We start from the raw sequence: 16,715 nt of genomic DNA, 5'->3' as shown, positions 1-16,715 counted from the left end.
TCCTTAAACAGATATCTGTGTCAACGACAACTAATTAGCAGCAGTACAGGGTCATGATATTAGATAAGAACTACTAAATATGACCATTTCTGTTCATTGAAAGTCAGGAATATTTAAACTCTGAAGAGTCAAAGTTTACTATTGATCTTATCAATATCCACGTCAAAAGATGAACCTTAATGCTAAACTAACTGATCTGAATGATGTATCCATGTGCTTTTAAAAGTAATAATCCTAATGATAATTATAATAATAATATAGGAAGAACATCAGTTTTCTCCTTGTCTGCACTGGCTGGATTTTTCTATGTTTGCAGCAGATGGAGTTGAATTTTTTTCTCCCTACATTACATGTCCTGCAGCAGTTATTCTTGAAATTTACATTTGCAATTCCTAAGCCTTTTAGCCGATTCAACATTTATTGGGAAGTCAACTAGACCCAGGAGAGAACCTAGCTAAAAAATGAAGTTGAAAAAAAACAAATTTGATGAAAATGGAACGATTCATACCATCCTCAGAAATGCAGAACCAACCTTACATGCATGTAGCAACTTCACTCAGGCATTCCACATACCTGCAGAAGCACCAAAGACTACTCTATCAACATCATTAGAAAATGAAGGAAATCCTAAGAGGTAAAATTTCCAGTAATTTCTAGGTCACTTTGCTAGGTTCAATGCTTCAACAACATTAAGGGAGAAAGAGAAAAATCAGAAGCAACTTAAAAATAAGGTCAAAATCAAAATAGAAGTACCATAAAACAACTTTCTATTCATTCTCAGGCAAGGCCACAATATGTGCAAAAGGAGGCAGAAATGGATTAGAATAGTGGTATTGTAGTAGAACTTCAAAGCCAAAAACTTAAGTATTAAGGGAGTGAGGAACAAATAAATTCTCATGAATCATATTCCAAACAGTAAGATTATCAATGTGTCGAATATGAAAATTTCATTCTACTTCCCAACAGATTCTATACAACAAATAGATGTTAATCACATCTCATTAACATAAAGCTTTTACATCAAGGATGTAATGAATCAGTGAATGCTCTATCAATTTTCTTGTGCATTGCTTGTGCCTGATGGCAAGATAATTCAAAGAATATAATTCTCCTTAGTTTGTGTATCCACAACATCCGATTCAAAAAGTAAATGGAAACATTTAACTTTTGATTTTAACAATTATCTATTGAATAAATACAAATCTCTTTTCAATTTCTATTTGCAAGAGAGAGAGAAAGCTGTTGCCAATAGTCATCTGTCTCATACTTCTTTCAAATGCTGCACCCAAATCTTTCTTCATAACTTCTTTCAATCACTTCTTCCAAGTTCCAAACATGAAGGATTCCCCTAAGCCTTCAGAAACATTCTTGATACAATGAACCTTATAGGCCAAAAGATACACACACACCATGTGCTGAGATGATATGGTTGGAGGATGATAATGTGATGGCTCCCATGTGGCCTGAAATGACTCTTCAAGGCAAGCAAGAGTGACATGGACACCTCCATAGTATGTGTAAGATCCACTGCACCCCTGGTGGCTCAGGGTCAGACCAGGGACACACTTTTAGCTTGAGCCTCAGGGAGGCCCAGGCTCAGCTTGTGACTCTGTGAATTGAATAAAGGTGACATAAGGCCTGGTGAGATTTGCTTTGGTAGCAAGAGGTTGCAGACTTTCAAAGGCAAGGTTGCATGGATATTGATCCCCCAAAGACAAGAATGGAACCTAGATAGGCTATGATTGGTTACTTCCATTTCACCACACATGATGGTTAGCCCTCTAAAAAACCAAGAGTGAAGATGCACTTGAAAGTTCTGCCTGACATCAAAAACAGAGAAAGAGGAAAAGAAATACATCCTTGGAATCATATCTCTGCTCTGTCACCATCATCATCAAACTGCCTCAGAATATATTATTATAAGTGCATTCTCTCTTTATCTGGAAACAGGTGGGCCTAGGACCACATGGACCCCCAAAGTTGGTATGCTCAGGCAACCTGCCCGCAAGAAATATCTGGTCACAAAGCAATATGAAATTGTTGTTCTGATTTCAAGTTTACATCTACTGATTCTTGATTCTCTGCTGTTTTCCATCTCTTGCAGCCTTCAAGGAAACTACGCCATATAAGCGCATTTGGTGGGAAAGGCATGTTAGAAATCACTTGTTCTGCTTCCTGAAGATGTCCACATCTAGCCAGTAAATCCACCACACAATGATAATGATCTATGTTTGGTTCAATCCCGTAACTCTTTTTCATTTGCCAAAACAACTCCATTCCTTCTTTCACCAAGCCACCATGTCTGCAAGCTGAAAACACTGCAACAAGAGCAACTCCATCTGGCTTAAACCCAAGTGACTCCATTTCCCTGAAGAGCTTTAATGCCTCATTTGCATAACCATTAACTCCTAGGGCTGAGATTAGAGCTGTCCATGTGATAATGTTTCTATCAATAATTTTGTTGAAGATTTTCAATGAACTCTCAATACACCCACACTTTCCATACATGTCTATTAAGACATTGAATACAAAGGTGTCACAGAACTTAAAATCAGTCTTTATAATAAATCCATGAATAGAACTACCCAAAGCCAGGTTACAAAGTTTTGTGCAGACACTTAAGAGGCTCACTATAGTGTAATTGTCAGGATAAATTTGAGCCATCTGCATGTGTTTGAAAAGTTCAAAAACTTCTTTGTAATCACCATTTCTGGCACAAGCTGCAATCAAAATGTTCCAGGACACTATGTCAGGTTCTTCAAGTAGAGAAAACAAGTCCTGAGTTTTATGGTATTGGCCAATTTTGTTATAAACTCCAGCAATGGCATTAGATGGACCAACAAGGAGTGGTTTGTTAGAAGCAGCATCAAAGATCAAGGCATCAGATATGATACCATTTTTGGCATATGAGGTGATAAGAGCACTTGAGACATACTCATTTTGCTGATAACCCATTCTCATTATCAAACAGTGCAGCTGCTGCAGCTCAAAAACCAAGGATGACTTCAAAGCAGCTGAAAATGAAGATTCATTTGGGCGATAGCCTAATTGAAGCATTCTTTTCAATAACGAAACAGAAGAAAAGCACTTATTTGAGTAACCCAGAATCAATGCATTCCAACAAACCACATTCTTTTCATCTATCTCATCAAAACAGCAATGTGCAGATTCCAAGTTATCACATTTAGCATAGAAGTCAACCAATGCACTGCCCACAAAAACATTGGATTCAATTTTATTCCTGATTACTTTGGCATGGATGTATTCACCAAACACCAGAATCTGCAAGTTTGTACAGGAGTTAATAACACTAACAAATGTAGTCTCATTAGGCAAAACTCCATCAACAGACATTTTCAAGAAAAGCTCTAGCACTTTGCTCGGTCTCTCACTTTTTGCCAATGCCCCAATCATTGTGTTCCATGACACAACATCCCGAACACATCCCAGTTCAAACATTTTCTCCGCCAAACGAATGCAGGAGCATTTCACATACATATTAATAAGAGAATTGAGAACCGAAACTTCACAATCAAACCCATTTTTAATTAACAAATCATGTACTTGTTCTCCCAATTCCAAGTCTTGTTCTGATGCAAATCCAGATAAAACACCCATGAAAGAACATTCAGATAAACCAGCTCCCGTCCTCATAAGCTCACGAAATAAAAACACAGATTCTTCAGAAAACCCATAATTCCCAAACAAGGAAATCACTGTATTCCATGTTACCAAGTTCTTCTGCGGCATTTCTTCAAACGCACAAACCACCTCATCTATGCATCCATTCCTCCCAAATAAACTCAGCAAAGCTGTCCCGGCATAAGGATCAGCATGAAACAATCCACTCTTTATCATCTGTGCCTGCAATTGAAACCCCTGAGAAAGCTTCAACGAAGCACACGACAACAGACCCGCAAAGGTGTGCTGGGTTGGCTCGAACCCATAACGCCTCATCTCAGAAAACAAATTCCAAGCCTCCTCCACGCTTCCATTACAACTATAACCACCAATGATTGTATTGTACGATACCACGTTTCTTTGTGTCATTTCACCAAACACCTTACGCGCAGTTGATAACTCGCCCTGCAATACGTAGAGAGAAATGAGATTGTTGTAAAGAAAGATGGGTTGGGTTGAATTTGAGGCCATGGTGACGGTAAGTGCATGGAGAGGCTTGGTTTCTTTGAGAGTTGGAGCCTTTTTACATGCTTGTAGGAGCAGGAGGAGGCGTTGTTGCTGCATGAATTGGCCATGCAAGGACTGAGGGAGGACTTGGACTTCATTATAGGCATGGTTTCGAAAGGAGATTGAAGAGAAGAATTTGGAAAACGAATAGGGGTCGTTGGGGTTGAGGATTTGTACGGATCTTGAAGCGGCCTTTCTCATGCGGTCCCAATCTCTATTGTCAATTTCGTTGGAATAATGATTTCTATTTTATTTCTTCAAATGTGAATGATAAATAGTTTTCAAAGTGTTTGTATCATTATAAACAATAACTTAGTTGGCATTTGGTTATAAAAACGTATTTTATTTTTTCTTTTTCGAAAATGCTTTTGATTAAGAAAAAGAAAATAAAAACTATTTTTAAAAAATAAAGAGCTTGTTGAGTTATATGATTTAAAAATTTTTTTTTGTTTTTTTTTAAAAAAAACTATTTTTAAAAATTTTTAACATTGTTTGAATAACAATTTTTTAAAAATAAAGTGAAATAAAAAAATCATTTTTTAAAAATAAGTATAAATTATTTTAACTGATTTTTAAAAATAAAAGAAAAATATTAACTCGTTTGACCATATTTTTTAAAATTGTTTTTAAGTTAAAAAAGAAAAAAAAAAAACAGTTTTTAAAGGTTTAAAAAAAAATGTTCAAACGAACCAAAAATTTGTTAAAATGTTATTTGATTTTATTTTTTTATAATAAAATTATAAAAATAAAAATAATTATAATTTTATATAATAAATATAATTTTTTTAAATTTTCGTAATTTTATATAATAAAATTATATTTTATTCATATTAATATTTCTTTCATATTTGTAATATTCATTCTTTATATTGTTGGTCTCACGATATTATTTATATGATTTTATTTCCTTTTTTATTTTTAATTTTTTAGAAAAATATTTTCATTTTTAATTTTTAACAAAATTTGAAAATTTTTAATAATGATCAAATTGACCTTTTCAAAATTTTTAAATAGTTTGAACTCATTTAAAAAAAAAACATAAAAAAAAATATTATTCAAACTTGTTTTCATACATATTTTTTATTTTCTTTGAAAATGAATATAAAAATTTATATAAACAAAGGGTGCCTAATATTTTCCCCTTATGTACAACTTTAGCAATTTTTATTTGAAGAAATAATTATAGTTTTTAAACTGCTTTTGAAAAATAAATCAAAAAATTATTTAGGACAGTCTTTTTAACTTCTACTTCTACAAATAGCATAAATAGTCATCAATTTTATGTTTGAATATAAAAAGGTTATATAAAACATATTCTTAAAAAGAAAAGAAAAAGAGTTAAATTTTCTTGTATTTAAAGAAATTATTTTATCTAAAAGATTTAAAAAACAATACTCCTCAATGTCCATTACGTCCTTTGTATTTAAAAACCAATTGGGGACTCCTCAAAGCTATGGTTTAGAGGGAGGGATGTCAAAAATCATTGTCGATTGTTCTTTAGTTCAAACAAGAGTACAAGTTTTTGTTTAAAATATTATAACGATAAAAAAAAAAAATGTTTTTCAAAATATAGTACTTTCAAAACTATTTCCAAATCTATGACACATTGAATCAATAAAACGTCACATGAATATCATGTCTTGAAGACATGATTTTAGTGCATTTTATTGAAATTGTGTCTTGGAAACACGACTTTAATGTAAAAGTATTGAATCATGTCTTCAAGTCATGACTCTAGAGTAAAATAATGTAAACTAATAAAATCATGTTTTGAAGACATTGAAGATACAATTTTAATATATAATTGTTGGAAATCATATCTTGAAATCAAACTTGTGTTTTTCAAAACACAGCTCTAGTTTAAAAGTATTGAAATTATGTTTTCAAGGTACAAGTTTAGTTTACAAGACATGATTTCAATGTTAAAAATGAAATCATGTTTTCAAGACACGACTTTAATAAAAATTTTGCAAATTGCTTTTTTTAAACACTAAATTACATAAATACATCAACAATTTTTTTTGTTTGATCATCCAATAATAATTTATAATAATAAAGATCAACCAATATCATTTTAACTTGAAGTTAATTTAATTCACCTTTTCTAAGATTTGACTAAATACATCTAGCTCTCGTATGTTTGAACTTTCATCAAATACCTCCCTTATTTTGAATGAGATGAGAGGTGATTTAAAATTAGAAATAAAAACAATAAGGGAAGTATTTCATGAAATATCAAATAGGAGTTAAAACGCATTTAACCAAAATCTTAGGGAGCTGAATAAAATTAACCATTTTAACTTAATAGCTAGAAAATACATATCATTAACTATACTTACAATATTATATGTTCATATATAATAATCTTCAAAATATCTACAAGAATACATGTTATACGTGATAATCTCCAAAATAGCTCCAACTAGAAATTATGTTGCAAATAGTTTATATGTACGACACAATGTATAAAATCATCAATATGTGCCACATAAAGGACCTTCTTCTTTCGCCACGATTGTCTATGAAATGTTTTCAACTTTGATGGATCAAAGGACCGTCACATGCTACTTAACGTCCTCATACTTCTCTTCACCCAAGTCCATGTCCCTGAGGTTGTTCTCACTCTCTATTATAAACTACAGGAATGACCTGTGTACGAGTAATCCTCTCATCATTAAACATATGATATGATGGTTATGGTGGGACACAATCAAAGGTGTTGGTACTAGAGTGGATGGCCACTTGGTGCTAGATGGTAACTTTGAAAATGTATGTATAATAAGAGGTACTTTACGATGCATAAAGGACCCTTCTTGAGGTGGTGGGTTGACATGTAGTTGTGTCACCCCCTTGTCACAAAATAAAGGTTCCAATTAAGGTAGTGATTGTGTATCTATTTGTTGATGTGATCTACGTGCATGTGATGTATAAAATGATGGTATGTCAACACTACAAACCCTTTGAAAGGCTCTACCTCCCCCATCTATACCCTTTCTCCACTCATTTGTACCCTCTCTTACCTTGAGAGGGTAAGTGTGTCATAACAATAGTGGAGGATTCTTGAAGTCCATCAATCTCATGTATAGCTGCTAATGAAGAAATGCATAATTGATGAATAACATGATCATTTGGATGTGCTAGATGGTGCATTTGTTGTAAGTTGTTATTCTATAAATTAATTAAAAGAAGATAAAGTCAAGTATTTATTAACATTAAATAAAATTTTCCAAAAAAAAAAAAAAGGATTGTTTTTTTTATAGAAAGTACTAAATTTTTTGAAGTTTATGCTAATGACAATATATGAATGTTGTCATCTACATCTATGTTAGTTATTATATATTTGATATTTATGTTTTTAATGACGGTGATTATATTGTTAACCCTCTACCCTAAATTGTCCTTAGCGCTACATTCCAAGCTTTAGACTAGGTAAAATTGAACTTAAGGCTAAACCTAGCTTTATCCTTAATCCTTAAACCCAAAATGTCTATATGGTGACAAACATAATTGTCAAAGAAAATGGTGAAATATCAACTCATTTGAATTGGTACATCCTTAGTAATTACCCTAGAGGGTTGACAACAACATTTGGTACATATTCTTTGTGTCTGTGAAAAATCTATAACTAAATGTGAATGATTTGAAAATGCAAACATTTTATTTTATAGCATAACATGAAAAATCCTAATAACAACAAACTTATTATTCTAAAGAATGAATTACCTATTGAATGTAGTGATGAAAAATTTTGAAAGATAATATCTAACTCATTACAATGTCTAACCTAGAAAAAAAAAAAATCATCTTTATGGTTTACTTGGTCCCTATAGTTATGTTACTTTGTGGAGTTTTGATGGAAAGGAGCGTACTTTGTGACTTTGAAAGTTAATTATATTTGTATTATTAATTACATTAGAAATATTAATTTCCTAATAAATTTAGAATATATCCGTATCATGATTTAATTTTTCAATATTAAAAATAAAAAGATGAAATATATTTAAAATTTTTAATTATCTATATATTTTCTAACTTTTTATAATTATATATTTGTGATATTATGGTTGACCATGGTTCAACTATTAGTTTGATCAGTAAACCATGACTTCAATGATCGATTGGTTAGATTTTGAAAATATTGTAATAAATCATTTTAATTATAAAAGTATCTATATTATTCAACATGTGAAATATAATGATTTTTTAACGAGTTTTAAAAATAAATTACAAGCTTATTTGAGATACCTTTTTTAACTTCTATTGCTAAAAACAAAAGTAGCTATTTCTACCATGTAATTGACTCTAATGTCTGAAAATTTTATTTAAATGCAAATTGTGATGATTTTGATGATATATAATATTATAGTTAAATAGAAATCTCCTTTCCATCTTCACACATTTTTTTTAAGAAAAAAATGTGATCAAATAAAGATTTTGTTGAAGATTTGATTTTATTGAACCTTGACTCATGCAACTTAAGTTGAGTTGACATCCTGGCTCTAGTGACACTATTGGGTTCTCGACTTCTTGCATTGAAAGTGATTCGTGTATGGTTGTGCACTCCTTGTTTTAGCTGACCCACCAATGCCCATATTCAGTTGAGCTCAGTCCTCTCCTACACATTCTTTATGGGAGTAAGGGCTTTCAAATAGAGAGTTATTGGAAAAGGACATTTGTCAATGGTTGAACTTCCGTATTACTCCTCTATAGTCAGTTGTTGGGATGTCTTAATCGAAACCAAACTTTAGTGCCACCCAACTCTGATTCTATGCACCAGTTGGGAATTCCATTTTATACTTCTTGAATTCAATTTCTTCATGCTGCACTCCCAATCTTCTCTTTGGATTTCAAATTCTTTTGAAATCACCAACAATCATCCAAGAAAGTGAGTGAGCATAAGAACGCATTTCCTCCTAAAGCAACCTCCTTTCTACTCTGTTGCGTTTAGCATATATGAATGATGCGCATAAAATAGAAATTAATGCTTTAATTAACTTGACTTGGATTTTAGCTAAAAAAAAAGTGGGTTTTGACTCATTGATATGAAAATATATGGAAAAAAAGAACCCCAAAATTTTTAAATCAATATTATCTTCATCCATTTAAAAATAATTTGAAATACATGCACTTTTTTACTAGTCATATAATTATTCCCTAAATTACCATTTTTACAAAAATTTTAAAACAACAATATATTATTTTTTTTTATCTTATCTCTATCTCTTGAATTGAAGATGAAGCCAAAAAAAACTCTAAACAACCCATCTTTGAAATTAACCTCAACTTGTCCTAATAACAAAAAAAATCTTAAAGAGACCGTGGAAAAAAACCATAAACCTCATTCCCAACAAACTCAAACTCAAACTCAAACTCATCGACAGTCTTATAAGGTTTCACCTACTTCTAATGTCTATACTCTTCAAACTATCTCACTTTTACTATAGGATGTTTGTTTATGGAACAAAAAAAAAAGTCTGAACTTTTTGTATAGGGTGTTTGTTTCTGAAGAAAAAAAAACCTCAAATAATAATAATAATAATAATAATAATAATAATAATAAATATATAAAAGGATAGGAAATAATTACTTGGAGCAGTCTAATTGGTAATTAATATTGATGACATGAAAAGTAAAATGGATATTTTAAGGAATAATTAGATAATTTATTAAAAAATGCATGTATTTCAAATTATTTTAAAATAAATAAATATAATATCAATTTAAAAAATTTAGGGTGCTTTTTTTCATATATTTTCTTATCACTTAATCAAAACCCACTTTTCTCATTTTAGCTTAACTTGAGCTTCATCGTTATTTAAGTATGATGTAACTTAAGTTTTGACATGACTTGTGCACTGGTGTAATTGGGCCTTGATCGGACTCTACTCTAGTCTTAATTTGAATAACATTCATCAAGGCTTTAAATAACTTGATCATTAGAGGAGTCTTTTCATATATTTGGATCTTAAAGCTGAAAACTTGAAAGTTGGAAAAACTTAGACAATTAGGAGACACTTCGAAGAAATTCACGATCTTTTGAAACATGGATAGCTCTGGATCACAAAGAGGGACGGAGGAAGATTATAACGAAAAACTGGACGTGGCTGACATATGCATCAATTATCAAAAGTAAACTTTCAGGACTACAAGCCTAACAGTTTCCTTCTATTTTAATCCTTTTAGCCTTTTTCTCGTCTCTTTGGGCCTTTTAGGATCATGTTTGGCTTCTTCTATTTTGTACTCACACGGAAGCATTCACTAAAATGATTATTTTTGGAGACTAAAACTGAAATGCTTACGTGTTAATACATTTTTGGTTTCTGACCTCATTAGCATGAATGAATATTCAGTAACTTTTAAGGTCTTGATGATGACTTCAACTGTGAATATTGTTCTTAGCAGTACTAGGGAAGACTGCCATTATTGTAAGAAAACCCAACAAAAGAAAGTGATGATGATGTTCTCATCTTCAATATTGATTGCTGAGGGTGCCGAAGTACCACGTATACTGTTTTTTCTTTTCTCCTTTGCAGTCATCATATGGGAGTTCCTTGAATAAATATGAGCATATAAGGCTTTCAAGTCATTGTCATGAGTGCATATAATCTATCTTTTACGCAGAAGTGGTGTTCTTAAAGTGCCTTTCTTACCCCATTATATCAAAAGCCATTCTCAAAGTATCAAAGTCATTGATACATATATAGTTACAAAGGGAGAAAAGCAACAAAATGACCCACATTAGGAGCTAATAGTACAGGTTAAATATATGTATCTCCTCATGCTTGGATCATTGATCAGCATTGCCTGAACTTGCTTACTTAGACAGGGTCTTGGAGTGATGCTTGGGGTCGGGTCCTCCAGGGCTCACTCGCTTGGAGTCATATTGGCCACCCACTCTACCTTGTCCGCCAGCGCCTTCCTTGAGTGCTTTGGTCCGTTCCATTAGGAATGCTCGAAGAGATTCAATTCGGTTGTTCCTATCCAGTAATTGATCAAGAGGCCGAGCTTCAGACCATACAGATACAAGCAAGAGCAGAACAAAGCATACTAAAAACTTTGAGCTGGCCATTATCCTCTCAAGCTTTGAAAACTAGTAGTGTAATGATTCAAAGCTCTAGCTAAGAGACTCGTTTATATAGCTTCATTCTTCCTTTTCTTTTCCCTTAAAAATGAAGTGGGGGTCAACTGGATTAAGTTAGTTTGTCTCCACTGTGTACCCGAATTCCCTTTGCCTTTTGTGACACTACAAATTCAATATCATAAAAAAACAAAACGTCTGCCAATATCTACTCAGATAAGAGCTGTCCATTTCAGCAATTTATCAAGAGAATATAATTTTAACCCAAGACCTTTCAAATCCTGGAAACTTTTTTCTATCTATCCTCCAATCTCAATGTCTCGAGTCATTAATAGCTACAATGAGTGTGTGCCTAGTCAGCGGCTCGTGGCATTATTTTATCACATTATGATGTTGAAAGGCTCAAAGGGCCGCATCGCAATATGGAGCTCACTCTCTGAAGTTTCCCCTAGGAGGTTCTGAAAGGTCACCATCTTTTGGCTTCTTATTGAGCACTTTGCCAATGACAATTTAAGTTGTGTGATCTTAACTAATTTTAAGTGCAGAATGTTGTTTGCATTGGCCTTTACTATGGCTTCCAAGCAATCCTTTTGTATTGAGCTTTATGTTCTATGAGTGTCCACCATGGAGATGAATTCAGGTTATTGGAGCAACCCACTCAGCAATTGAATGAAATATTTCAAAGGGGGAGCAAGAAACAAGAGATTGTCTTAGTCCTAATGTTGGACAGTACGATAACTCCAATTTTCCTAGTCTGCATGACCATTATCAATTCTGAAACTCAGCCTAAAGAAGCCTTGAATCTAAATTACTTTGGACTGACTAGACACTGATGTTGTTGTCTATATTACACCTATTCATGGCCATATATCATCTCTTTATATGCTTGTATTAATCATGTTTTTTTGCAGAGTAAAATAGCCTTAGCCAGCATAAAATGGCAAAAAAGAACAATAAGCAGGGAAACCCAACAATAAGCATTGCCAATGTTATAGTCAGCCCAAAAGGCAAAATGCCATGAATATAATATAAAGATAATGAAAAACCATTGTTGACCATAGAAATGTTCTCAACTTACATATGTACAATAAAGCAATGCTGAGGTAACGATGGAACACCCATCCTTCTCAACTCTGTATATACATTTAAAGGACAATGGATGCTGACTGTTTCCAAGATTTATCTTCAGGAATCTCAATGCCTCGCCAAGTACCGAAATGGCCCTGGACAAACCAGAAATACAAATGTAAAAGACGACCCCTAATAGGTTGCAGCAAACAAAGAACGTACTGTTAGATAAGCATGGCTTCTTTTCGAGCAAGTTGATAAAGAGTAACGAGCATCGTATGGCAATCAAAGCCAGGCAGGCCTTTCAAGCTTCCAAAACCAAGAAAAACCCCCTCTTTCCTTTCTCTTTTGAATAGCAGGTTCAGCTTCATAATGCAAATTCATCCCCACAAAACCAACTGCTTGTTTATTCTTACTGATTCCACAATATGTTCCTTCAGCAACCTAGGAGATCATTTCATCAATGGCAAGAAGCTGTGATATTGAAAAACCATGTCAAGACAAGAAAAATGCGTCTCTCTAATGAGAATCTTGCAAAGTGGTTGTTAAAGATATATATCAAATTCAACTTTCTCCTACTTTTCGCCGCACCAAACTATTAAATAGACAGAATTAAAGAAAGTTGATGAAGTCAGAAATAATTGTCAAAGTCTGACATTCAAGTGGTGATGCGCAAAGATTTGTATATTCCAGTTTCCCTTCGGCGTGGTTTAACTGTTTAAGAATGGGCTCCTTTTAATTACTTTAAGCGCTTTCAATTAATAAAGCAAGATTATAATATAACAGTACGGACTTCTGGTAAGCCATTGAGACCAAGAGTCGGAGGTCTGCTTACAAGGAATCCTTCTGTATCAGCCCATTACCATTTAAAATACATTTTTGCCACCATCAAATTGAGTCGGAAGCACCTTTCATCAAGCTTAAAATAACTCATTTTAGATACTACAAGCCTCTTGGGCAAGAACGTTGGAAACTCAAGTTAATTTGGAAATTTTTTCAAAAATTAGGATTTTGATTTGTTTTTAAAAATTTAATTAGGATATTTTTAATTTAAGTGGTTAATTTCATTTCCCTTGGGGCATTTTCTGCTTTTAGTTGCATCTTGTAGAAAATAAATAAATAAATAAAAGATTTATCTTATATTTTAAAAATTACTTTAAGAAAATTTCAAATTTGAAGGTGTAAATTTTTTTTTAAATAGGACATATTTTAGAATTGTTTTTTAAAACAGTTTTCTCTTCTCTATAACAAAAAACACAAAAAGTACTATTAGCAACCAAAAATTTGTTTTTTGTTCTTAAAAATAGAAAACATAGTATTTTCATAAAACATCTTTTAGTTGTTTTATGTTGTTTTCACTTGTTTTCTGATAGTTGTTTTAAAAAATAATTATATAAATATATAGAATGATTAAAAATAAAATCTAGATATAAAACATTTAAAAATATTAAAAATAGTCTAAGAATATTTTTTGTTTTCAAACAAACTTTTGTTTTACAAAAATCAGAAAACAACTTTCAAAAACTATTCTCAAAAACTATTTTTCAGAATTGTTTTTGAAGCAGTTATCAAACAGACTCTAAGCTTTTTTAAATAGCTTTTAAAATCATTACCTTCTTAATGTAAGCAACTAAGAATTCTTGTGTCTTATATAAAAGCTATTATTATTTTTTGACTTTAAAAATAAAAAATAAGAAATATGTTTGAACATTTAATATTTATTTATAAATAATTGAGTACTTAAGGTTTATATATATATATATATATATATATATATATATATATATATATATATATATATATATATATTATTGGGCACCTTTATTTGTTAAATATAATTACTATAAATAAATGATTATATAATAATTTACTAAGAATGATGAAGATGGTATCTATCTTTTTTTTTGGGTTATGTAATTTTGTGTAATTTCATATATAATCTACTTACCACTTTCCCAATATACAATAAATTCATATAATTTTCCTAGGAGATCTTTGTAAAATATGTGTTAAATGGTGCTTGTTTCTTCTTGAAATTGATGTCAATTTGAATCTCATCTCTTTAACTTTTCATAATATGGAAAGGAGTTTTGGTATGACATTCTCGTATTGTAATAAAAAAATTATTCAATATCATTATCAATTTGAGTGTTTCTTTGTGTGAGAGGGGCTCAATTATAGAATTATTTAAGAGGTTCAGCGAATAAGGAATACCTTGATAAATTAATAATCTATTAATTAATACTTGCTTAATTAATAAATTTCCCTTGCTCCCAAATAACCATACCAAAATATGTGTGAATACCTTAGGAATCTTGAAGTGCAAGTGAAGTGAAAAGATTAAAAAAAAAATGAATGAAATTGGTGGTGAAAAATAAAACTTTCTTGAATTCTCGCTTTGGGCAAAGAAGTGATTGGAAAGTTATTAAGTAAAAAACAAGAATTGGTTTAAAAGTTAAAACTTTAACTAACTTGCAACTAATAGTTGAGAAATTGACAATCCTTAGGATCTCTTCCTTACCTTAGAATGATCTTTGTCATTAATATACCATCTAACAAAGTTCACTCATCAATTGAATTCCATTATATAACCTTAAGTTTTCCCAAAATATTAGTGATTTTGAAAATTGTTATCCTCAGCTTACATAAGGTTGTTCCAAGTTAAAATAGCTTCCCATTAAATGTTTGGAATATCTTATGAGACGTTGGACTTCAATTTCTAATTAGGTATAAAAATTTAGTGGTTTCATGAACTTAATATCTCAACCATTTGCATATCTAGGGCTTAATCAAGGTCATCCCAAGTCAAAATGACTTTTAAGTGCTTAAGTTACCCTATTGAGACTTACAATCATAAATTGTCAAATGTTTAAATGAGGTGTTTTATATTGAATGAATGAGATTATTTTAAATTAAAAACAATTGTTAATAAAAGATACATTCCAATGGAAGAATGGGAAGCCCTAAGGTTCCTTTTACTCAACCTAAATAACTACATTGAATTTAAATTAACTTGAAAGAATAAAATGGAAAGCAAGAAATTGAACATCAAACCTTAAATCAAATGTAAAATTACAATGATCAATGATAATAAAAAGATTCAATTATGTATTAAATAAAACCAATTCAAGACAAAGGAAATAAATGAAAGCAATGATAAGAAAATAAAGAAAACCTAACAATAAAAGTGTATCCAAGATCTCCCCTACCCAAGGTTGAGTACTCCAAGAACGTGCAAGAATTCCCCCTTAAGGGAGAAGATCCAAACCTCTTTCAATGGCTACCCATTTCTCCTTTTATATTCTTTCCAAGCAAGCCCTAAGTTCTCTCATGTGAGAGCATTTCCCATGCAAGTCAATGGCTAAAAAATGGGCTGAAATTGGTCCCCCACTTTGGAGCCCATCTCCCTTTTAAGAAGATTAAAAGGCCTCTCATGTGCTACAATTATGTAAGTTTTACGGCCCAAAGCGTGGCTACAAGTGGTGAGGCACCTTCAGATGCTAAAACATCACTTGTGTTTCTAAAATTTATTCTTTTAGCAAACAACTTCCAAAAATTCTGAAAATTAATCGGATATAAGTTTGAAAAGTAAGGAATCGATTTTCATAAGGTATTAGCTTTCATTACTCATGTAGAAATAAAAGATTAATAATATTCTCTTTAGCGGCTCAAAATATTTGGAGAGTTTTTGAAATGGATGTGAATTTTTTTTTCTTTTTCTTTTATTTTATTTTGAATGAATGAATGAAGTACACTAAACCATGAGGTATGTGTTAAAATGCATGAGAACAAGGTTTTATAATTAAAAAGATTCTTATATGGACTAAAACAAACACCAAAGCCTAGAATAATAAAGTTGACAAATATTTTCAAGAAAATAATTTTATTAAATGTCTTCAAGAACATGCTTTTCTACATGAAAGTGAATAAAGAATGTAATATATTCTCCTATTTTTTTTGTAGATGATTTGATCTTTACTAGCAATAATATATTCAAAAAAGTTCTTCCTTACATAAAAAAATACTTTTGATTATGATTCACATTACGTCTAATAATTTTAAGTTGTGGTGACAATGATAGTGGTAGAGACTTGGATGATCAAAGACCATCAATGACTTTGTGTTTTTTTGGAAGATACCACATGTACTTAAACTTAAAAAAAAAAAAAAAAAATTATTTCTCATATAATTTGACTCCAAAAATTTATTGAATAAGCTGAAGTTATCGCAAGAAAAACACTCAAAAATCTATATTGACAATAGAATTGTTAAAAAAAAATCCAATGTTTCATGGTTGAAGAGAGTACATTATGAAAAAAGAAGTGTAATTAAAATTTAAACTAATTTTTTATAATTTTACAAAGCCTCTCAAGTGTAAAGA

At 31.4% G+C, this 16,715-nt stretch overlaps 1 protein-coding gene across 1 annotated transcript; it reads right to left on the bottom strand.

The window, feature by feature from the left end:
- Nucleotides 1-937: 937 nt before the first annotated feature.
- Nucleotides 938-4,400, bottom strand: LOC117926441 (pentatricopeptide repeat-containing protein At3g58590). The gene has a single exon (XM_034845537.1). It carries the CDS (start codon nucleotides 4,387-4,389, stop codon nucleotides 2,020-2,022), a length of 2,370 nt encoding a protein of 789 aa, XP_034701428.1. The 5' UTR covers nucleotides 4,390-4,400; the 3' UTR covers nucleotides 938-2,019.
- Between the last annotated feature and the right edge of the window lie 12,315 nt (nucleotides 4,401-16,715).

The sequence above is a fragment of the Vitis riparia genome, chromosome 12 (assembly GCF_004353265.1).
Source record: "Vitis riparia cultivar Riparia Gloire de Montpellier isolate 1030 chromosome 12, EGFV_Vit.rip_1.0, whole genome shotgun sequence".
Classification (NCBI taxonomy): domain Eukaryota; kingdom Viridiplantae; phylum Streptophyta; class Magnoliopsida; order Vitales; family Vitaceae; genus Vitis; species Vitis riparia.
Note: the sequence above shows the minus strand (reverse complement) of the source record. Positions and strands in the feature narration are given on the sequence as shown.